Consider the following 25,513-nt stretch of genomic DNA (forward strand, 5'->3'; position numbering starts at 1 on the left):
CACCCAGAGGACCCCAAAGACACAACAGACCCTTTAGATCCAAAAGACCTTTTAGACCCAAAATACTGAAAAGACCCTGAGGAATTTACATGGGCCCCTGCCTTTATGCTGTCAAAGGACATTCCTGTCAAACTCCCTAAATATTCCACACTGTATTGCAAGCTAATTCCCTTACAACAGCCTGGTGGAACTGGGTTATCTGCTAGTGTGTATATATATATATATATATATATGTATATATATATATATATATATATATATATATATATATATATATATATATATATATATATATATATATATATATATATATATATATATATATATATATATATATATGTGTATATGTATCAGATAGACCACTTTGGAGAATATCTACTTCTAAAGGAATAAGAAACCATTCGACAAAGCAAGAAGTTGAGGCGATCGGCATAACGTACGACAACGTGTATTGCAATTCCAGCATGCCTCTGCACTTTCAAGGTCTCAAACCTTTTGCTCCCCAACCCCAAGGTCTCACACATCCATCCTCCAGGCAATAGTCCCAAAACAAATTGAACAATTTGAGCAAGAGAATCAGAATTATTTAAATAATTGAAAAAAACGATAAATAAAATAAACTTCGTGTTTCCGTTTCACACAAGGCATTGTTACCATGTAAGCACGTTCCTTTGTATGCTTCACTTGTGCATGAAAATAAGGTGGAAGCAAGGAGTCCCAGGTTCTGTTTATACGGGAATTCTTTTTTTTTTTTTATACGAAGTAGAGGCCCATGTAAGAGCTAACATATAGATAGACGATATAATAAAGGGATTGGGAGAAAAGAGGGGGATCAAATAAAGAACAACATGATAGAAGAGGGACATGGGATAAACAAAATGGGCACTACAGGGGAGTTTTAATTCTACTTTATTTCTAATAAAGTGTGGAATAATTGAGGAGTTTGCCAGGAATGTCTTTTGACAGGACAATAGTCACTAGCAGTTAAGACTGCTGAGGTTTTTCTGTGAAGTAAATTGATGAAAAGGTAAATTTAAGTTGGAAGCAATCGACTGAATAGTTTATGGTTACTGGCTATGTTACTTTTTTTACTTCCGGAAGGTGTACAAACCAGTGAATCCGAGTCTATACACCGCCTAGCCTTAAAAATGCACATTACTCGAAATTGCGTGAATATGGATATTTTAAGCCTCTGCATTCACTGTCCGGACCAAAGATCTCTTAAATGAGGTGGCATCCATCATTACCTTCGCAAAAGCGGAAGGTTATGTTTTGATCGCTGTGTATTTATTTGTATGTCTGTGTGTGTGTGTGTGTGTATGTTATTCGCATAACTCAAAAAGTATTCAACCGAATTGCATGAAATTTGGTGGGATGATTGGTTATTATACGGGACACATTTGATTAGATTTTGGGAGCAATCGGGTCAAAGGTCAAGGTCAAGGTCACGAAAAGGTCAAAATCGTATTTTTGTTGTTCTGTTCCCTACACTCCCATGCCAAGTACAGAACAGTAGCTGCGGCGAAGGTATGCGCTCTACCGAGTGCCCGTTCTAGTTTTACATGCTGTGGTTGCGACGTTTACCCCGATCAGACACAATTATGCAACTTGCAATCATATAAGTGTATAATGCACTTTGTCAGTTTTCAACTTGTTTTGCCAGCATTTCTGGCACATAATTGTTATTTTTCCTGATTTAAGGAGAGGGCTGGTTTGATCAATTGTTATCAAGGATGATTTGGGAATTATTATTACTCCATCCATTATTATAACAATCTTTTTTGAAAGAGTGCAAACCTGCAATATGCACAAAATATTCCTGCATTGTGCAGACAGTGTGTGTTGACATTTTTCTGATGGCATCCTCCTAGGAAATGACACAATGGCCCTCGTCTCCTCTGACAGCGATCCAAACACCCGTCACTGCTAAACCATCCAAGTTCCCCTTCACTAAGGTGAGATCTCTAAAAGTTACCTATTTTGTTAAATATCACCCCATTCATCAAGTATAAATCACCCTCATTCATGAAGGTAATGTGTATTTTTATTTTTATATTGTGGTATTTATTTTTACCTGCTATATGTAATATGATGATAAGGATAAAATGTTGTATCTAAATTTTCTGAGTACTGTCTTAGGGATTCAAACATTGCTTAATACCAACTTTCTGAAATTGGTGAGAAACGATGTATATTGTGTATTAAAAAAAAAAAATGTTTTTATCGCAAATTCCATCCTCCCACCTCCGATATCCTTTGCTGATTCCTTCTTTTGAAAAAAATTACAATTCTCATTACCTTCTTCCCTTTTATGTTTTCTTCTTGTATTGTTCTACCTTCAATTTTATCTCTTCTCTTCCCCTTATTTTCCTTTTCTCAGTTCGATTGGCTCCCTCTGTTTGTATTTGTAATTTGTAGATGACCCATAAATCTGTGCGATATTAGACTTGTCCTGTCTCTAATAGCAGGTTCAAGCTGTTTTTGGGACAGCACAAATTGCAACTCCATTGACCTTAATTTGTATCTCGAACTCGGCCTGATCGTGAAAATCTGACGATGGTGTAACTTTTGTGACTTTTGGAAACAGTCTCAGTACGTGTGACGTTGCCAATGACATCATCGCCATGTGATGTGTCGTGAATATATGATCATTATCACGTACTAAACGTTTACATCCGCCTCCGGTCCGGTCTGGAGAGGACGCTGGCGTTACTTGTTCGCCGCTTCTCTGACTGGGCCATTGCACATAGTTTGATTTTCTGGTGGTCGTGGCGGATTTTTGACCGTTGGGTCTGCCCTCTGCTCGGTCCCGGCTCTGCTCCTGGCTTCGCCTGCCCGGCTCCTCCACTGTTTACTCAGGCCCGCTCCCGTTGTTTGTGGCGGTTGTTTGCGGCGGTGGCTGTTTGCCGCTGCGGTCTTGGTTTGCTTGATTAGCGGCTGCGGTTGTTTGCGGCGGTGGCTGTTTGCCGCTGTGGTCTTGATTAGCGGCTGCGGTCGTTTGCTGCTGCGTTTGCCGCTTTGCCTCCTCGACCTTGGCCTCGTACTCGTCCCTTCGCTCCTGCCTGGCATGGCTCTGAGGTACTCCGCCGCAAGGCTTCTTCTGCTCAATACTCACTCCACCCCATCATACATCTCTGCAATCAAATACCACGGACTCCTGCGATGACCCAGATACTTTCATAGAGGCTCCGGTCGTAAGTTTGTTTATTTGCAAACAGGTCACTCCATTCCCATACTCTGGTCGGCTCAGCGCACTCCCACTCATCGTCCCAGCGCACCTGGTCACAGCAACGCACACGATCGCACCTCCTGTCTGCAAACCCTGGCTAAATCACCTGAGTTCATCCCCACCGTTCAAAACAACATCAAGCTCACCCTGTTCAATACCCGGTCCCTCAACAACAAAAGCCTCATCGTGAATGACTACATTCTGGAGAATAAACTGGACTTTCTTTGTCTCACTGAAACCTGGCAACAACCTCTGGACTACTTCTCACTCAACCTCACTACACCCAATGGATATTCTTACATCAATAAACCACGCTCGGAGCCAAGGTGGTGGAATTGCCGTAATTCACTGACAAGACATCAAGACCAGCCTCATCTCCATCTCATCTGCTCCATCATTTGAACACCTGGCTTTTAAACTCTCTGGTCACACACAGTCAGTCATGGCTGTCGTCTACCGCCCTCCCAAACCACACCCATCATTCCTGTCTGACTTCTCCTACTTTCTGAACCAGCTCTGTTCCCTCTCCCCCTCAATCCTCCTCCTCGGTGATTTCAATATCCACATGGACTCCACTGACTCCACAATAACCACTGACTTCACTGATTTACTCACCTGCTTTAACCTCACTCAACATGTCAACTTTCCTACCCATAACCGTGGTCACATTCTCGACCTTGTCTGCTCTACTGGACTAATTTTGCACCATCTCTCTGGCTCCGACCTCACCCTCTCTGACCACTTAGCCATCACTATGACCATCAACATCCCCACCCCAGCACCAAGGCATTATCGCACTATCAACTTCCGTAAGCTAAACGCTCTTTCACCTACCTCATTCTCATCCACCCTCTCTGAAAAAATGTCCACTTCTCCCTTCGTTGACCTCCACACCCCTTCTGACCTCACTGACTACTACAACCACACTCTCTCCTTCTGCCTCGACCAGCTTGCGCCTATGAAAACCAAAACAGTTTCTTTCACCCATTCTGCTCCCTGGTTTACCCCTGAACTCCGCCTGATGAAAACTCGTGCTCGCCAACTTGAAAGACTCAGCAATAAAACAGGTCTCACAATTCACTCCCAAGCCTACAAGGACCACCTACAACACTACAAAGATGCCCTCTCCCGCGCCCGCTCAGCCTACTACTCTCAAATTATCCACTCTGGCTCCGGAAACCCAAAAGCACTCTTCTCTACAATAAACAAACTCCTCAGCCCCCTGAACACCACCACCCAGTCATTCACAGTAGACAACTGCATCTCCTTCCTTTCATTCTTCCAATGCAAAATTGACAACATCTACAACAGCTTAACCTCCACCGCACCCGCTCCCCCTCAAACCACCTGCCCCCCCTTATCCTGCCAACCCCTGTCTCAATTCTCCCCAGTCTCCCCTACTGACCTCTCTGAACTCCTCATAGGAATGAAAACTGCCACCTGCACTCTTGACCCCATCCCCTCCAGCTTTGTCAAGGCCTCCCTTCCTGCTCTCTCTCCACTTATCACTGCGACAATAAACTCCTCCCTGTCTACAGGCATCGTCCCACCATCCCTCAAAATTGCTGCTGTTACCCCCATTCTGAAAAAACCTGGACTCAACCCTGGCACCCTAAATAACTTCAGACCCATCTCCAACCTACCCTTTCTGTCAAAAGTTTTGGAACGCGCTGTAGCCACTCAACTTAAACATCACCTCTCTGCCAATAACCTGTATGAAACATTCCAATCCGGATTCCGCTCCAACCACAGTACTGAAACTGCTCTCCTCAAAATCACAAACGACTTTCTCCTCTCCTCTGACGCTGGCAACCTCAACATTCTCATCCTCCTCGACCTCAGCGCCGCCTTTGACACCATCAATCACACCATCCTCCTCACCCAACTTGAAACCACCTTTAACATTACCGGCACTGCCCTCTCTTGGATCAAATCATACCTCTCTGACAGACGCCAGTTCATCTCCATCAATAACTGCAAATCCCCCACTGCTCCCCTCCCCCAAGGTGTCCCCCAAGGTTCAGTTCTTGGCCCCCTCTTCTTCATCCTGTACCTGTTCCCCCTTGGTCACTTAATCCGCCGTCATGGTCTACAATTTCACTGCTTCGCCGATGACATCCAGCTTTTCATCTCCAACAAGTCCATCTCCACCGCCACCCACTCTATCCTGACAAACTGCATCACTGAAATAAAATCCTGGCTTCAAATCAACTTCCTCAAACTTAACTATGATAAATCTGAAATAATCATCATTGGCCCAAAAACGCTCACCAAATCCACCCATAACTTTGCCCTCAACATCGACGGTTTCCCAGTATCCACCTCCCCTCACATCCGGAATCTTGGCATCATCTTTGACCAAACCCTCTCCTTCGACAAATACACTAAACAGATCACAAAGACAGCCTTCTTTCACCTGAAAAACATCGCCCGTCTCCGTCCATCCCTCTCCTCCACGGCTGCAGAAACCCTCATCCACGCCTTCATCACCTCCCGTCTGGACTACTGCAACAGCCTCCTCTATGGTTCACCCTCAATAATCACCAATAAACTCCAATACATTCAGAACTCCGCTGCCCGTCTAGTCACCCATTCCCGGACCCGTGACCACATCACCCCCCGTCCTTTACAAGCTTCACTGGCTCCCCATCCCCCAGATAATCCAGTACAAAATCCTCCTCTTGACATACAAAGCCCTCCATAACCTGGCCCCATCCTACCTGGCTGACCTCCTCTCCAGACACACTCCCACCCGCAACCTCCGCTCTGCTGGTACCAACTTCCTGACCCCCCCCCCCCCTATCCGGACCAAATTCAGATCCTGGGGGGACAGGGCCTTCTCCATCGCTGCTCCCACCCTCTGGAACTCACTACCTCACACCATCAGAGACTCCTCCTCACTCACCACATTCAAAACATCACTCAAGACCCACTTGTTCAACACTGCATTCAACATTTAACCCACAGCATTTAACCCCTGACTATCTCTTCTTCTCCTTCCTTTTGCTTTGATTATTTCCCTATTGATTTTTGTCCTTTTGCACTTGTTTTTTGTACTCTGTCAAAGCGTCTTTGGGCTTCTTGAAAAGCGCTTTATAAAATAAATGTATTATTATTATTATGTCCTCCATTTTTTTATTTTTTTATTTATTTGTATACAACATCGACGCTCGTAAAAGAGCGAACATTAATCACACAGAAAGACAAACCGACACATAAAACGTATAATATCGGGAGCGGTAGACAAGATGGGGAGAGAGGGGGAAGGACACAAACACAACATTTGAGAGCAGGGACCGAGAGACATGGAGACATCGAGAGATCTGTGGGAGGGAGAGGGCTTTGGGGGGGGAGGCATGGGAAGGGGGGGGGGGGTGGGAGAGGTATAAAACATATGGACACTGCCAGGTCTGCCAAGAAAGAAGTTGGAATTTCAAACAAGGTGGATCTGGGGTGAATTAGCGGGGGTAGAAAAGATCAAGGTTTTGGATGGGGGAAGATAAGAGATGGTGGTGAACAGCTGTTTTAAAGACCTGGAGGGTGGAGTGGGATTGAAGAGAGTGAGGGAGTTTGTTCCAGAGGCGGGAGAAAAGAGGAATGAAAGAGTGAAGGTTAGCAGAGAGCCGAGATTTTGGCAGTTTAACCATCAGAGGGTTGCTGGCAGATCTTGTGCGACCTGTAGGAATATTTGGCGGACAGAGCACAGAGAGAGCTGGGGGAGCAAGGCCGGAGAGGAGTCGGTAGAAGACAGAAAGACCACCTACCTGCCTGCGGTGAGTGAGTGAAGGACCCTCAGAGATAGCTTTATCGTGGGAGATTCCAATGATTCTGAAAGCTTTGGTTTCAACAGCGTGAAGCCGAGCTAGGTGTGAGGCAGGAGCACCGGCCCATAGGGGAGAACAGTATTCCATTGAGCTGTGGATGAAAGCCTTGTATGTGGTGAGGAGCTCAGGTGTGCCTAGGAAGGACTTCGCACGACAGAGGATGCCCAGTCGGCGACTGGCTTTGGAGGTCAGCTTGGAAATGTGGTTTTCCCAAGAAAGATCATGGCAGATAGTGAGACCCAAAAGCTTGAGCGACAGAACTTCTTGGAGAGGGCTGTTGAGAAAGTAGATGGGAGTCTAATTTCATTAGACTAATTTCATTACATTAGAGTCATTTTGTCTAATTTGTAATTCTCATTCTTAATCATCCACTCCATTCCAAAATTATACCAAAAAACGTTAATAAGCAACAACAAGGATAATATAATGAATTGATGTATCTGAATAATGTCTCATGTCACTTATATTCACAAAGTACGTACGCAGATATGCAATGATATACAGTGCCTATAGAAAGTCTACACCCCCCATTCAAATTTGTCATCTTTTGATGCCTTATAACCTGGAATTAAAATGTTGTAACCCACAACTTCCAAGTGAAAAACAAATTATACAAATTTCAGAAAATTAATTCAAAATACAAAACTAGAATATCGTCACGACCAGGGCCTGTCGGTTTTGAACTTCAGAATGGATCACTAATGCCTCGTGTCCGCTAGAGTAACCATTATCTTTGGTATGAAGACCTCGTTGTGGTTTCTGCTTTCCTTGCAAGCAACCACATTTGGGGGGGGGGGGGGGGGGGGGGGGGAGAGGGGAACATGCCAGCCGAGTATGCCATCACAAAAAATAGAAAGCAAATGCCTTTCTTACCCCGCGCATGAGAAGTGAAAAGCGGGGTTAAGCAATTGGTTCACTTCTGTCTACAGGCGTCAGTTTATGATCGAGGAACAACTTGATTTTGAACTCGATGTTATATCTTGAATACAAATCGGAAAATGAACCTATAGCGTAGCAGTACTTTGGCTCTGAAATTGTCCCGATTGTGCAGAGATGAGCGAGATAATTTGTTTGCTCTGCCTGCCTGCATCCAAACAAAATCAAACTGCAGTCAAACAAAATTGAAAATCATGCCAAACAGGAAACTTAATATTTTTGAGGATGTTTCAATGGATGCAAACAACAGGCATGAATAACTAATGTAATGTGGTAAATTAGATGGTGTGAAAGACACTGCATTTAAAGTCTCTATTTTATTTCAATTAAATTATATACTGTACTTGAACATTGTAGAACACAAATTGCCTTCTTGCCACTTTCAAAACCCTTCCATTTAACAGTACTTGGACATGTTAAATAAGGTGGTGTATAAGACACTATCAATGGCACTAAACTTCCATAATTTATTTATATACGACCTTTAAAATAATTCTTTTATTTCAATTGAATTTAACACTTTGCAGGGTAACATGTTCTATAAACGCTCTAGTTTGTACCATTTGACAAGCCTAATTTATTGTTTCCATGAATTGATCATGTTCCTTGTTATGTTATGATCATGTTATGTGTCAATTTCAGGATTCTCAGCATGTTGGTTCTTCGTACTCCAGTCAAAGTGAGTTTTGCTTTCAAGCACAATCATGCTCTGAGTGCATATGTTGACAAAAGGTTTTTGAAGTGGCACTTATTTGCATCTTCAATGCTAAAATTCTTAGCACCTGACTGAAGCTGATGTGATGAGATTCAAATAGTACCAATTTACGCACCAATATATGTTAGGTTGATTATTATTCATTTCCACCCAACCGTATTAAAGTGTTTTCTTTTAAATATCTATCAACCTCCAATCGGAGAAAATTTCTCTAAATATTTTGTGCATCTTGGTTCAGTAACAATTTCTATGTAGTTATGTGACACCTTTTGCGATACTTGTACAGGCAACGGGCTCTGTTGTGAACCGCATAGTCTTGACCTTGGTTGGTTGTTTTGTTTCTTCAGAACGATGTTCTGCACCTACAAAGACTGCGCACAATCTTACAGACAGTTCGTAAGTTTTCTGGAACAAATATCACCTTTGTTATTATGCAGTCTTTTTTCTCTTGTTTTCTTTTTCTTTCCTTTTTTTATTTTTCTTTCTTTGTTTCATCATTGATTGTACAATGCTGATGACATTTCCATGAAGATTCCATGGAGTGTTTGTAACAATTGACCTGAAACAAAAAGGGTTAGAGCTGACATCATTCAATTTGCTTATGCCATTATACTTCATCTATCTATAATTCCAGTAATCTCTGTGTGTCTGTCTGTGTGTCTGTGTGTCTGTGTGTTTGTCTGTGACCGCTGTTTCTCGACAACCACGGGTCCGATATACTTGAAACTTGCCAGGTATATTGCTGGGGACCCGAGGATGTGCCTTTTCAAGGTTTGAAATTAATCGGACAAGTACCTACCGAGCTATGTCCAAAAAACGCTTCAACCAATCAGAGAGCAGCGAGCTATCACGTGTGCCGAACCGTTAATGCAATGCAAGCGTTAATGCGTTAATGCAAGGCTTTTCTTTTTTTCCCTCTTCTCTTTCTACTTTTCCTTGCGATTAAATTGCAAACAGCCAAAATACGTTGGCGCTAATTGAATAATTGGCCATTAACACTAAAATAATCGTAACTGCGATATGCCAACTTCCGGACAGTGCAGCCTTCCCTGTTGTTGTTGTTTGCAGCAGCTGTTTGCAGCAAGGCAAGGCTTTTCTTTTTTTCCCTCTTCTCTTTCTACTTTGCCTTGCGATTAAATTGCAAACAGCCAAAATACGTTGGCGCTAATTGAATAATTGGGCATTATGTTTTACAACTAATAAAAACGAATTTGCGATTCATTCGCTTTCCTGCGCGTTTGTGTACGCGATGGCGATTTCTTTACCAAACTCCGGAAGCCGTTCGCTTTGGACCGAACCATTGCATGTAAATAGAGGGGGGGGGATTGTCACCACTCGCAAGCCGTTCGCTTTGGACCAAACCATTTCATGTAAATAGGGGGGGGGATATAATTTTAGATATATATATAGTACGGGCATGCCCTAGTATGAGTAAATTCAGGGTTTGCACAGTCCTTGAAACCCCTTGAATTTCCTTGAAAAAGTGCTGGAAAGTCCTAAAAGTCTTGTCCAAGTCCTTGAAACTCCTGGAAAATTGAGAAAATTGCGCAAATATATATAATCTGCCAGGCCCCAGTAGGAATTGTTAATTCAATCGGTCTCTTTAAGAGAACATTACCAATTATAACCTGGTAACGAGGGGATGAGGGAGGGAGACGACTTACAAATTTTCGCCTGTACACATGACACAGTGCAAGTAGTTTACTAACCCCTGCTGCAGATGGGGGATTATTAACCACGACACAAAATATGTTTTCCCCACCTCCCCAGTATCCTCCCACTATCCCCCTAGCGAGCGGGTTTTTCTCATTACTGAAATGGTCAATGGATTAACAGCAAACAAACAATGTTTCATTCTTATTCTTGTGGTTTATTCCAATGTCACTTGTTACTTAAAACATTTGTATTAAAGGTCCGGCATAACAACTTTTTGTCCTGGAAAATTCCTGGAAATTTGGTGTGGCTGTGCAAACCCTGAATATAGGTAAGTGGAAGAATTAATTTATTTTTCACATTTGTGTGGTTTGCCATTTCAGAAACTTAGCAGACGATTTGAAGCTGAGCAGCGATGAAAGTGACAATGATCAGGTGAATATATACATGTGACAGCTATCTCCCAAATCTCTACAGATTTTTCAAAATTGTGCACATTTAACTGTTTAAAAAAAAAACTTTTATGTTTTCATAAATTCCCATTGGGATACATGATTTAAGAATGATGTTTGATGAGGCTTCTATTTACTTTGTTGGCAAACCACTTACTCCTTATTCATCTGTTGTTTTCCAGGTTCCAGGTAAAGCTACTCCAGCAATGCCTGTCAGGTTAGTTGTTTCTCTTTCACCATTTACACAGAACTTCCAACAGGCACAAATTGTCACTTAAGGTGATATCGTCGGTTGAGCACTAGGGCAGGTATTTTAGAAGAACATATCAAGCAAATGATAACACTTTCATTTTATCATCATTCAAATAACTATGGGCACTGCCTGGAATTTTTTTTTCTTCTTCTCCTTCTCTCTTTCACGATTATCTGCATTAAAGGACAGATTACAACTTGCCTTTACCTGTAAAACATGTATCAGACTTTGAGGCAAAAATTATACAATCATGCTACAGTTTGTGAAGTTCTGAAGATGTGAAGAGAAATTAACGATGTGAGTTTTGCAACAGCACTGTGTCCAAGAGAAAATAACAGGCAAACAATGACGCAAAAAAAGATAGATCTGATAATCTGACCAGAAACAAAACAACACCATGGAAACACAGACTGGAGAAGCAGAGAAACCAACTGAGGAAGGAAACTGGACAAATAGAACAATTCAAGAAGGTAAACAGAAGTCCAAAGATCAAGAAAAGAATCGGACAAATAAAAAAGAAATACAACATCGAAAACAATGGACTTAGAACCATTAGCTGCCCATAATAAGCTCTAAATACAATAAATAGCAGGGAAAATAAAAAACTATGATGAGGCCAACAAAAGAAGAAAGCAAAATCAACAGTTTGAAAATAACCCGAAAAGATTATACTGAAAACTAGGGAAACTAAACAAAATGTGACAACTCCCCTTAAAAAAAGAGGATCTGGAAAAATTTTGAAAGGGACATATGCAGATGAAATAGAACCCAACAAGGAAGAAGATTGGATACGACACTTGGAAAAGAAAAAGCAACATCTACAGGAAATACGTCCATTGATAAATTTATGAAGAGAAAATCAGAAAACATCTCACAAAAGTGCCAAACTTCAAACGTCCAGGCTCGGATGGCATTCCAAACTTCTGGCGAAAGCAACTGTATGCTCTTCACCCTCACTACGCTCGAGCATTTAACAAACTCATCCAAGGAGAACAGTCAATGGATGAATGGTTCATAGAAGGCAACACTCTTCTCATCCCAATATCTAATAATACCCATATACCCCCACAACTATAGATGGCTAACATGCCTACCAACAGCATACAAACTTTTAACAGGATTAATCACCGATGCAATTTATGAACACCTCACTCAACAAGGAACTTTAGAGGCAGAGCAGAAAGGATGTAAGAGAGAATGCTATGGAACAATAGTCCATTTGTTATTAAACAAGATCATACTCGTAAATTGCAAACGTCGACCAACCAACTTATCAACAGCCTGGATAGATTCTAAAAAAGTCTTTGATACATGTTGTTGTTTGATACACTTTGATACAGTCTCATATATACATGTTGAGGCATGCTGTTCACGAGATTTGCCAAGGTTTGGACAGGAATTGCTTGCCATGCAGTTACAATAGCCTGCTGCAATTCACTCAAAGAGGCAGGCTGCTGGTCCAAGTTGTCGATTTGACACGTTAATTCTGCCCAAAAGTTCTCGATCAGATTCATATCCGGGGACATGGCAGGCCACTCCATATGCTCTACACCATGGTCAGCAAGAAAGTGTTATTATTATTTTTATGAACCACATTCATGGATTATAAATTCATGGATTCATGGATTCCCACATTCATGGATTATAAAATACATGCAAGTATACAAAGTTAACCCCAAAATAGTCACACTGATTAAGAAAGCAATGACCGTGGGAATACAACGCGGATACTACCTCACTTGGAAGGAAAGATTGAAATTCCGGGGGTAAAAATACAATGTGGTATCTCACAAGGAAACGACCTTTTCCCCCCTTCTGTTTTGTCTGTCTCTGGACCCACTGATGGCTCTGGACCCACTGAGTTACCTCATCAATGAACAAGGACACAGATACAATCTAATGTGCAACAGAAAAATGACCAAAGAAACAAGAAAGGTGACACATCTACTGTACATGAATGATCTAAAACTTCGCAAATTGACAAAATGACAAATTGACAGATCAAATGAAACTAGTAACACGTTATTTGGAAGACATTCAAATGGAATTTGGTCTTGATAAATGTGCCAAATGCACATTTTTACGTGGTAAAACAAAAATAGCATACAATGTCTTAATCAATCAAAGTACAACAATACAGGAACTAAAAAACGAAGCAAAGCATACAAATACCTCGGAATAGAAGAAGGCCCCCAGGTACAACACAAAAACAATGTGTAAAATAATCAGAAAAGAGTAACTACACAGAATAAGACCAATTCTGAAGTTATCCCTCTCTCCAATGAACAAAATGAAAGCTGTAAACAAACTTGTAGAACTGGTATTCCAGTATAGCTGTGCAATTATAAACTGGCCACAATTGGAGATGAACAAATTAGACACTAAAACGAGGAATCTTCTAACTATTCACAAGATATTCTATAAAAACCAATGCATTCCGATTCACTTGCCGAGACGAGAAGGAAGATGCAGTCTGATGGCGCTTAACCAAGTGCACAGAACAGCGTGTGTAGGACTAGCGGAGTATGTGAAAAGCTCGACCGACTATCGAGTGAGATTTGCACACGAGCAAGAAAACAACAAAAAGAAAAGGTATCCATAATCCATTTAGCTACAGACTTCCAAAAACAGGTGCAGGTGCAGGTGCAGGATACTACACAGGAAAACGAAGCAGAAACAAATACAGCCCCAATGATTGCAAAGGGAAAAAAAGGCAAACTAAAAAAGAAATATCCAGCAGATACACTCTGACAAATAAGAGAATGGCAAAAGAGCAGAACGATTCAAAAAAGAGCTTGACAGAACATGGATCGACAAGGAAGGCTCATTGGAATGGCTAAGAAGAGGTCAAATTAATTGGGATGTAGTACGAGTTATAAATGACCAAGACCACAGACACTACACTAATAACTTTAAGAAAATGACGGGATTGAGCCAATCAGCCAAATCCAGGTGTTGTGGAGTAGAAACAAAGTCGCCTCCTTCCAGGATGAAAAAACTTGTGACGGAACAGTTGTACACAGAAGGACATGACAGCGTCTGTAAAATAATCCACTGGCACATCTGTAAACATTTCAACATTCCGATTCCAGAACAATCATGGAAACACAAACCAAATCCAATCCTTGAAAATGAACATATAGTGTTCACGCATGACAAGATGATCCCATTAAGTGTGGACATTGCAAACAAAGCATTGCGTCCAGACATGGTGATCAACCACAAAAAAGAAAAGTCATCATCGTTGATTGAGGTTTCAGTTCAAAATGATTTTGGATTAAATGCTGCAGAAACAAGGAAAATGCTCAAATTGAAATTGAAGAAAGCTCTGCATATCACATCTGCATATCAATGGATCTGCATAGCACAAACAACCCACTACACAAAGGGATGGGACTACTCTGGTCTTACACTATGGAAATAAGTAAACTACGGGACCTATATGTTGGATGCCATTGCCTTTGGGGCCGGTTCATGGAACTGCAACTATATATATATATATATATATATATATATATATATATATATATATATATATATATATATATATATATATATATATATGTATATATGTATATATATATATATGTATATATGTATATATGTATATATGTATATATGTATATATATATATATGTATATATGTATATATATATATATGTATATATATATATATGTGTATATATATATATATGTGTGTATATATATATATATATATATATATGTATATATACACACACACACACATACAGACTTGGCATTTAATATGGAATATTTTTTTTGTGGGGGTGAACTTACTTTTCAAGATGCCTTAGAACCAAAAGTTCATTGGAATTATGTTGAAATTATTCTAGATTTTGTTAATGTGACCTTTAAAAGAAACAAAAACCACATTTGACATTTCGAAACAAATAAATTGATCCTTGAAAGTGATGTAAACTGATATCGAACTGAATTCATGGACAGTACTGTGTTAAATAAACTTCTGTACGTTTTCCAGAAGTATCTCTTTATTTTGCACATTAGCCAAAATTTTTTTTAACAAAAACAAAAGTTAATTTACGACTGGGATTACGGACAGTAAAATTACAGTTCAGTAATAATAATAATAATAATGCATTTATTTTATATAGCGCTTTTCAGGAAGCCCAAAGACGCTTTGACAGAGTGCAAAACATAATGCATAGCAAAACATAAAAACAATTGCAAAAAAAGAAGAATCAATAGGGAAATATTCAAAGCACAAAGGAGGGAGAAGGAGAGGAGATAGTCAGTGGTTAGATGCTGTGGGTTAAATGTTGAATGCAGTGTTGAACAGGTGGGTCTTGAGTGATGTTTTGAATGTGGTGAGTGAGGAGGAGTCTCTGATGGTGTGAGGGAGCGAGTTCCAGAGGGTGGGAGCAGCGATGGAGAAGGCCCTGTCCCCCCAGGATATAAATTTGGTCCGGATGGGGGGGGGGGGGGGGTCAGGAAGTTGGTACCAGCAGAGCGGAGGTTGCGGGTGGGAGTGTGTCTGGAGAGGAGGTCAGCCAGGTAGGATGGGGCCAGGTTATGGAGGGCTTTGTAGGTCAAGAGGAGGATTTTGTACTGGATTCTCTGGGAGATGGGGAGCCAGTGAAGCTTGTAAAGGACGGGGGTGATGTGGTCACGGGTCCGGGAATGGGTGAGTAGACGGGCAGCGGAGTTCTGAATGTATTGGAGTTTATTGGTGATTGTTGAGGGTGAACCATAAAGGAGGCTATTGCAGTAGTCCAGACGGGAAGTGATGAAGGCGTGGATGAGGGTTTCTGCAGCCACGGAGGAGAGGGATGGACGGAGACGGGCGATGTTTTTCAGGTGAAAGAAGGCTGTCTTTGTGATCTGTTTAGTGTATTTGTCGAAGGAGAGGGTTTGGTCAATGATGATGCCAAGATTCCGGATGTGAGGGGAGGTGGATACTGGGAAACCGTCGATGTTGAGGGCAAAGTTATGGGTGGACTTGGTGAGCGTTTTTGGGCCAATGATGATTATTTCAGATTTATCACAGTTAAGTTTGAGGAAGTTGATTTGAAGCCAGGATTTTATTTCAGTGATGCAGTTTGTCAGGATAGAGTGGGTGGCGGTGGAGATGGACTTGGTGGAGATGAAAAGCTGGATGTCATCGGCGAAGCAGTGGAATTGGAGACCATGACGGCGGATTAAGTGACCGAGGGGGGACAGGTAAAGGATGAAGAGGAGGGGGCCAAGAACTGAACCTTGGGGGACACCTTGGGGGAGGGGAGCAGTGGGGGAGTTGCAGTTATTGATGGAGATGAACTGACGTCTGTCAGAGAGGTATGATTTAATCCAAGAGAGGGCAGTGCCGGTAATGTTAAATAATAATAATAATAATTCATTTATTTTGTATAGCGCTTTTCCAGAAGCCCAAAGGCGCTTTGACAGAGTGGCAAACATAATGCATAACAATACATGAAAACAACAATTGCAAAAAGACAAGAATCAATAGGGAAATATTTAAAGCAAAAGGAGGGAGAAGGAGAAGAGATAGTCAGGGGTTAAATGCTGTGGGTTGAATGTTGAATGCAGTGTTGAACAGGTGGGTCTTTAGTGATGTTTTGAATGTGGTGAGTGAGGAGGAGTCTCTGATGGTGTGAGGTAGTGAGTTCCAGAGGGTGGGAGCAGCGATGGAGAAGGCCCTGTCCCCCCAGGATCTGAATTTGGTCCGGATGGAGGGGGTCAGGAGGTTGGTACCAGCAGAGCGGAGGTTGCGGGTGGGAGTGTGTCTGGAGAGGAGGTCAGCCAGGTAGGATGGGGCCAGGTTATGGAGGGCTTTGTATGTCAAGAGGAGGATTTTGTACTGGATTCTCTGGGGGATGGGGAGCCAGTGAAGCTTGAAAAAGACGGGGGTGATGTGGTCACGGGTCCGGGAATGGGTGAGTAGACGGGCAGCGGAGTTCTGAATGTATTGGAGTTTATTGGTGATTTTTGAGGGTGAACCATAGAGGAGGCTATTGCAGTAGTCCAGACGGGAGGTGATGAAGGCGTGGATGAGGGTTTCTGCAGCCGTGGAGGAGAGGGATGAGCGGAGACGGGCAATGTTTTTCAGGTGAAAGAAGGCTGACTTTGTGATCTGTTTAGTGTATTTGTCGAAGGAAAGGGTTTGGTCAAAGATGACGCCAAGATTCCGGATGTGAGGGGAGGTGGATACTGGGATACCGTCGATGTTGAGGGCAAAGTTATGGGTGGATTTTGTGAGCGTTTTTGGGCCAATGATGATTATTTCAGATTTATCACAGTTAAGCTTGAAGTTGATTTGAAGCCAGGATTTTATTTCAGTGATGCAGTTTGTCAGGATAGAGTGGGTGTCGGTGGAGACGGACTTGGTGGAGATGAAAAGCTGGATGTCATCGGCGAAGCAGTGGAATTGGAGACCATGACGGCGGATTAAGTGACCGAGCGGGGACAGGTAAAGGATGAAGAGGAGGGGGCCAAGAACTGAACCTTGGGGGACACCTTGGGGGAGGGGAGCAGTGGGGGATTTGCAGTTATTGATGGAGATGAAGTGGCATCTGTCAGAGAGGTATGATTTAATCCAAGAGAGGGCAGTGCCGGTAACGTTAAAGGTGGATTCAAGTCGGGTGAGGAGGATAGTGTGATCGATGGTGTCAAAGGCAGCGCTGAGGTCGAGGAGGACGAGAATGTTGAGGTTGCCAGCGTCAGAGGAGAGGAGAAGGTCGTTGGTGATTTTGAGGAGAGCAGTTTCAGTACTGTGGTTGGAGCGGAATCCGGATTGGAATGTTTCATACAGGTTATTGGCAGAGAGATGATGTTTGAGTTGAGTGGCTACAGCGCGTTCCAAAACTTTTGACAGAAAGGGTAGGTTGGAGATGGGTCTGAAGTTGTTTAGGGTGTCAGGGTTTAGACCAGGTTTTTTTAGAATGGGGGTAACAGCAGCAATTTTGAGGGAAGGTGGGACGATGCCTGTAGACAGGGAGGAGTTTATTGTTGCAATGATAAGTGGAGAGAGAGCAGGGAGGGAGGCTTTGACAAATCTGGAGGGGATGGGGTCAAGAGTGCAGGTGGCAGTTTTCATTCCTATGAGGAGTTCAGAGAGGTCAGTAGGGGAGATTGGGGAGAACCGAGACAGGGGATGGCAGGACAAGGGGGGGCAGGTGGTTGGAGGGGGAGCGGGTGCGGCGGTGGTCAAGCTGTTGTAGATGTTTTCAATTTTGCGTTGGAAGAAAGAGAGGAAGGAGATGCAGTTGTCTATTGTGAATGACTGGGTGGTGGTGTTCAGGGGGCTGAGGAGTTTGTTTATTGTAGAGAAGAGTGCTTTTGGGTTTCCGGAGCCAGAGTGGATAATTTGAGAGTAGTAGGCGGAGCGGGCGCGGGAGAGGGCATCTTTATAGTGTTGTATGTGGTCCTTGTAGGGCTGGGAGTGAACTGTGAGACCTGTTCTATTGCGGAGTCTTTCAAGTTGGCGAGCACGAGTTTTCATCAGGCGGAGTTCAGGGGTAAACCAGGGAGCAGAATGGGTGAAAGAAACTGTTTTGGTTTTTATAGGCGCAAGTTGGTCAAGGCAGGAGGAGAGAGTGTGGTTGTAGTAGTCAGTGAGGTCAGAAGGGGTGTGGAGGTCAACGAAGGGAGAAGTGGACATTTTTTCAGAGAGGGTCGATGAGAATGAGGTAGGTGAAAGAGCGTTTAGCTTACGGAAGTTGATAGTGCGATAATGCCTTGGTGCTGGGGTGGGGATGTTGATGGTCAGAGTGATGGCTAGGTGGTCAGAGAGAGTGAGGTCGGAGCCAGAGAGATGGTGCAAAATTAGTCCAGTAGAGCAGACAAGGTCCAAAATGTGACCACGGTTATGGGTAGGAAAGTTGACATGTTGAGTGAGGTTAAAGCAGGTGAGTAAATCAGTGAAGTCAGTGGTTAGCGTGGAGTCAGTGGAGTCCATGTGGATATTGAAATCACCAAGGAGGAGGATTGAGGGGGAGAGGGAACATAGCTGGGTCAGAAAGTAGGAGAAGTCAGACAGGAATGATGGGTGTGGTTTGGGAGGGCGGTAGACGACAGCCATGACTGACTGTGTGTGACCAGAGAGTTTAAAAGCCAGGTGTTCAAATGATGGAGCAGATGAGATGGAGATGAGGTTGGTCTTGATGTCTTGTCTGTGAATAACGGCAATTCCACCACCTCGGCCCTCCGAGCGTGGTTTATTGATGTAAGAATATCCATTGGGTGTGGTGAAGTTAAGCGTGTAGTAGTCCAGTGGTTGTTGCCAGGTCTCAGTGAGACAGAGAAAGTCCAGTTTATTTTCCAGGATGTAGTCGTTCAGGATGAGGCATTTGTTGTTGAGGGACCAGGTATTGAACAGGGTGAGCTTGATGTTGTTTTGTACGGCGGGTATGAATCCAGGTGATTTGGCCAGGGTTCGCAGACAGGAGGTGCGATTTTGTGCATTGTTGTGACCAGGTGTGTTGGGACGATGAGTGGGAGTGCGCTGAGCCGACCAGAGGATGGGGATGGAGTGACCTGATTGTAAATAAACAAACTTACGACCGGAGCCACGGTGAATGTACCTGGGTCGACGCAGGAGTCCATTCGATTTGATTGCAGAGATGCATGATGGGGTGGAGCGGGTTTTAAGCAGGAGAAGCCTTGCGGCGGAGTACCGCAGAGCCATGCCAGCAGGAGCGAAGGGACGAGCACGAGGCCAAGGGTGAGGAGGTGAAACAATCGTCACAACCCACGGGAGTGGGCCCGAGGAAACAGCGAAGGAGCCGAGCAGGTGAAGCCAGGAGCAGAGCCGGGACCATGCAGAGGGCAGACAGGAGCGAAGAGACGAGCACAAGGCCAAGGTTGAGGAGGCAAAGCGGCAAATGCAGCGGCAAACGACCGCCGCCGCTAATCAAGATCACGGCGGCAAACCGCCACCACCGCCGCTGCAAACAATGGGCACAACCCACGAGAGTGAGCCCGAGGAAACAGCGAAGGAGCCGAGCAGGTGAAGCCAGGAGCAGCAGAGCAGAGCCGGGACCGTGCAGAGGGCAGACTCAATGGCCAAAAATCCGCCACGATCACCAGGAAAGCAAGTTACGGACAATGGTCCAGTCAGAGAAGCGGCGAGCAAGTGACGCCAGCGTCCTCTCACGACCGGACCGGAAACGGGTACTTCGTGTACTTCGTGTAACCCCCACGAGCATTCAGGAGAGCACGTACATGTTGAGGCATGCTGTTCACGAGATTTGCCAAGGTTTGGACAGGAATCGCTTGCCATGCAGTGACAATAGCCTGCTGCAATTCATGCACAGAGGTCGGCTGCTGGTCCAAGTGGTCGATTTGACGCGTTAATTCTGCCAACAAGTTCTCTATCGGATTCATATCCGGGGACATGGCATGCCACTCCATATGCTCTACACCACGGTCAGCAAGAAAGTGTTGGATCATGCGAGCACGATGAGGCCGTGCATTGTCATCTTGGAAGACAAAGTTTCCTCGAAAGGCTACACGAGCAAATGGAAGCAATGTTTCTTCCAGAATAGCCCTATACTTGAACTGGTTCAGGTTTCCATTCAGAACAACCAGGTCAGTTTTGCCCCCTGCATGAAAAGCAGCCCAAACGGTCACCCCACCACCTCCAGCTTGGACTCTTGGCACTATACAATCTGTGTTGTAGGCTTCATGCACTTGTCTGCACACTCGGACGCGGCCATCTTGACGATAGACCAGAAATCTAGACTCGTCACTGAAGATCACGTGATTCCAGTGTCCTGGCTGCCATTGACGGTGCTCTCTGGCCCACTGCAATCGGCGCTGGCGGTGTTGTCTGGTCAGGCGTGGCTTTCTCAGGGGACGCCTGGCACGATAGCCTGCTTGAACCAGTCGTTGGTTGACTGGCCTTCTGGATACAGGCATATTTGTCAGTTGCTGCCAAACAGCCCTAAGCCGATTAGGTGACTTGGTACGGCCATTGTGGACTAACCGGTGCAGCTGGCAATCATCCCTCCTTGTGGTTCTGCGGGGACGTCCTGGCCTCGGTATTGGAGTAGGGACACCCCTCTGAGCATTTCGTTTCAGGATCTTTGACACCTGACCTTGAGTGATGCCATACTGCCGAGCAATAGCACGCTGTTTCATGCCGTAATTTTGTAAAGCCACCACTCCATGACAAACAGCATTGTCGAGTTGATGGACCATCTCCAGAGGAGGTGGCAATAACTTTTGGAGACGTGCAGCAGTTGTTTCCCACTAATACACAACGCAACAACCCTTGTATACCCGACTGTGAAGCCAATCATCAAATGCACCTGTCCGTACATTTAGCCACGCCACCTGTGATATAATCCTGTTGTTGACTTCTTGCTGCGACAGACAATCAGTGACATGGTTCTTTTAACAAATAAATCACCAAAGTGTAAAAGAACCACCAAGAAACACCACCATCTCTTATCCTCCCCCATCCAAAACCTTGATCTTTTCTACCCCCGCTAATTTCGGTCCCCTTGTGTTTTATACCTCTCCCCCCCCCCCCCCCCCTTCCCACGCCTCCTGCCCCCAAGCCCTCTCCCTCCCACACTTCTCCCTGCTCTCAAATGTTGTGGTTGTGTGCTTCCCCTTCTCTCCCCATCTTGTCTTCCGCTCCCTCTTTTTGTATATTTTGTTTGTCTGGTTGATTTGTTTGTGAAATAAATGTTAGCTCTTTCACGAGCCTCGATTCAGTATACAAAAAAAGAAAAAAAAAAAAAGAAAAAAGTAAAACTCACCAGATTGATATACTGAGTTAAGAAAGTAAACCCGTCAAGAAAAAAAAAATTCCATATTAAATGCCAAGTCTGTGTATATATTTCTGTGTGATTAATATTCGCTCTTTCACGAGCCTCGATCTTGTATACAAAAAAAATGTGTGTGTGTGTGTGTGTGTGTGTGTGTGTGTGTGTGTGTGTGTGTGTGTGTGTGTGTGTGTGTGTGTGTGTGTGTGTGTGTGTGTGTGTGTGTGTGTGTGTGTGTGTATATGTGTATATGTGTGTATATATATATGTGTGTGTGTATATATATATGTGTGTGTGTATATATATATATGTGTGTGTATATATATATATATATGTGTGTATATATATATATATGTGTGTATATATATATATATGTGTGTGTATATATATATATATGTGTGTGTATATATATATATGTGTGTATATATATATGTGTGTATATATAAAATATATAAAATATATAAAATATGTAATAATGTATGTAAATATATAATAATAATGTCGGAGACATGCTGAATGGAGAAGGTGGATCAGACTCGGCAACGGTTGCTCGAGTGAGATGTGCATGGAAGAAGTTTCGGGAATTGAGTGGCGTGCTGATGATGAGGGGAGTGTCGTTGAAGCTGAAGGGAAAGGTGTATGCTGCATGTGTGAGAAGTGTTATGATTTATGGGAGCGAGACATGGGTAATGAACGTAGAGCAGCAACGAAGGTTGGAAAGGGTGGAAATGCGAATGGTTCGACGGATGTGCGGAGTATCGTTGAGAGAGAGGAAGACAAATGATAAATTGCGAAAGATGATGGGAATAGAGCCTGTGATTGATGCTGTGAAGAGGAACAGGTTGAGATGGTTTGGTCATGTGTTGAGGAAGGATGAAAGTGACTGGTTGAGAAGAGTGATGGAAATGAATGTAGAAGGAAGTAGAAGACGGGGAAGACCGAGAAAGACTTGGCTAAAGATGGTGGAAGAAGAAATGCGGGCAAGGGGGTTAACAAGGAGAGATGCAGAAAATAGGGCAAAATGGAGAAGATTGTCATGGGGACCGCAAGGCTAACCCCCGCTCTAGCAGGGAAAATGGCCTTTAAAATGCATGTTGTTGTTGTTGTTGTTGTTGTTGTTGTATAATAATAATGTATAATAATATTATTAAATATAATAATAATGTATAAATGTATGTAAATAATATAAAATATGTAAATATGTAAATATATATAAAATATATATGTGTATATATAAAACTAAATTCTGTATATATATTATATATACAGAATTTAGTTTTTTGGAAATGGAAAAGACATTTTTGAAACAGGAAATCGCTGGCTTTCCATATAGCTGTGGAAGCATAATTTTCTGCTGTGCCATTGATGCAATACCTGACCATAGGTTAGCTCAGGATGTCGTAATTTGTTAATTGTGCTAGCCATAACACACCTCCTCTTCGCGAAGGACACCTTGGGATCTAACGTCCACCAGCTAATGCTTGCAGACAGGACGCACAGCCTACCATCCATCAGAGGGTGGAAGCACACATTTCTGCATCGCTAAACACCAGGGGTGTTTGACAGTTTATATCTGGCTCTAGACTATAACCCAGGCCAGACAGCTTAGAAGTGAATCCATATACCTCTAGTCTCGACTATCTTGCCAGCTCAAATAAATGGCTGAATGGGCAAAGTAGGAAGAACAATGATTGAAACCACCAAATGTTTGCATGATCTGCTATCAGTTACGATATTCTATTTTTGGGTCTTATGCATATCATTTTACTGTTAAAATTAAGATGAGAATGCAGCTGGCTATTAATTTATCTTTTAAATGGGTAATGCAAAATTGGTGTTTTGAAAGTGCTGCCCATGTGCCCTTCATCTAATCTTGAAGCGGTCAATGTGCCCTCAACAGCATGCCTGTTGTGGCGGCCGGTGAAGGTCGACGATCAAGTGCGGAATCTGGATCATCAAGTGAATCTGAGAGCAGCTCGGGATCAGACTCCGAGAGCAGCTCCAGTGACAGTGAAGGGCCCCAACCAGCTGTGCAATCTGCATCACCCCAGGTACAGTACCAATCAAGTCTTTTATATGCGTCCTTCCTTCCGTGTAAGTGCTGCTTTATCAGGATGAAGGTTACCGCACTGCAGCTTGGAAGTGTTTATTTCACATGCAGTGTTTTTTTTTTTGCTGGCAAAGAGGCTGCCTAAAACTTGACTTAAATTATCTGAACCACCTTTCTTCATAATCTCCAACGTTTAAACTTTTTTTTAACCCAGCAGCCTGAGCCACCCCCGACAAACAAGTGGAAATTGGACAACTGGCTATCAAAGGTGAACCGCAATGCAAACAAGTCTCCAGCACCGGGTGTAGAGTCAGGGAGTACACCAAAGGCTCCCAGCCATGATTACCCACGAGGAGAAATTGGGAGTTCAACTGAGAAGGGACGTGCCATCATAGCTTCTGGAGGCCCTGCAGGATCTCAAGAGGCAAAAGAGAAGACACGAGTACCTGGAAGAGAACGAGGCAAGGCACCGCGGCATTCCGAAGGCAAGACTTGTGGACGACAGAAGTCTCCAGGGCAATCAGATGGTCCAACTGGTGCTGGGCCTACAACCAGCAGTAGTGTACCTCGACGCAGTGTGGGTCGCAAGCAGCCGAAAAAGGTGGAAAAGTCGAGTGGTCCTGATGAGGATGCTGAATACAGTGAGGTACTACACAAAGGGAGTATGCCTTCAGGTGGGCAGGGTGTGTCAACAGAGACAACAGTACGGCGCAGCATCGGCCGCAAACAACCACGGCGTAATGAGAAGGTTCAAAGCCCTGACAAGGGGGCCGAGTATGCTGATGTACCACACAAGTCTCCTGCTATGGCAGCAGCGATGGAAAGCTCAGTGGCGATAACTAGCAGTACAGTCCGTCGAAGTGTGGGCCGTAAACAGCCGCGGCGGACAGAAAAGCCTGCTAGTCCAGAAGAGGAGGAATGGTGTAAAACTGATTATGTAGAAAGCTTACCTTCCAAGGATAAGACTTTGGAGAGTAGTGTGTCAACAGTAACAGATAGCAGCAAAGGCAAGGCAAAGGGTGGCAGTCGGAAAGCAACTGTCAAGAAGGAGCCGCACCCTGCACCAACCTTCACAGCCGAGACCAAGCACCAAAGGGTGCCAGCAAAAAGTATGCCCATCAGTCCTGAGTTTGTAGATACAGACACCTCATCATCATCATCGTCGTCTTCATCTTTGTCATCGGACTCTGACTCTGAGCCAGATGCCAGTAAGTCATGCAAGGTAGTCAAGGAATGTGATTCACCTGGGGCTTCAATTATTCTCCCACCCTTAACGGGTGAGGGTGATGAAGCACGTAATGTGCTCTCCCTCATCGTGAAAATAGACTTGAAACTTCTTGCGCACACACCACCTGTATTAGCAGCCTCAAAGGACATTTCTGCGGCATCTCGAGGGGATCAAGGACCAGTTAGTTCTGATCGACGAGCATTTGGTGGGCATCGGCGGTTGAGTGACCCGCATGACCATTCACCCCTGCCACCGGCTTCTCCGGAAAAGGTCAAACGAAAACGACAGGTAATTATTTGATTTTTGTTGTTGGTGTTCCAGAAGATATTCACGATAGCACCTTTGAATGCTGTGGTCTATCAGATTACGTACTATTTATTGCATTAGTAAGAGTGAGCATACCTGCATGTTTGCATATTGAAGAG

General features: G+C 43.7%; 1 protein-coding gene across 3 annotated transcripts in view; it reads left to right on the forward strand.

Moving 5' to 3' along the window:
* The window catches only part of LOC137413438 (AF4/FMR2 family member 4), a 156,510-nt gene that overhangs the window by 57,344 nt on the left and 73,653 nt on the right, over positions 1-25,513 (forward strand). For 2 of the 3 annotated variants that reach the window (XM_068098851.2, XM_068098850.2), the window contains exons 5-11: positions 1,872-1,955; positions 8,632-8,668; positions 9,052-9,100; positions 10,741-10,792; positions 10,992-11,026; positions 23,711-23,861; positions 24,075-25,376. In XM_068098851.2, coding sequence (XP_067954952.1) covers positions 1,872-1,955; positions 8,632-8,668; positions 9,052-9,100; positions 10,741-10,792; positions 10,992-11,026; positions 23,711-23,861; positions 24,075-25,376 — 1,710 coding nt within the window. The remainder of the gene's footprint in view (positions 1-1,871; positions 1,956-8,631; positions 8,669-9,051; positions 9,101-10,740; positions 10,793-10,991; positions 11,027-23,710; positions 23,862-24,074; positions 25,377-25,513) is intronic. The other variant, XM_068098849.2, reaches the window with a different exon arrangement.

This window comes from Myxine glutinosa, chromosome 12, assembly GCF_964187855.1.
Source record: "Myxine glutinosa chromosome 12, kmMyxGlut1.1, whole genome shotgun sequence".
NCBI lineage: Eukaryota > Metazoa > Chordata > Myxini > Myxiniformes > Myxinidae > Myxine > Myxine glutinosa.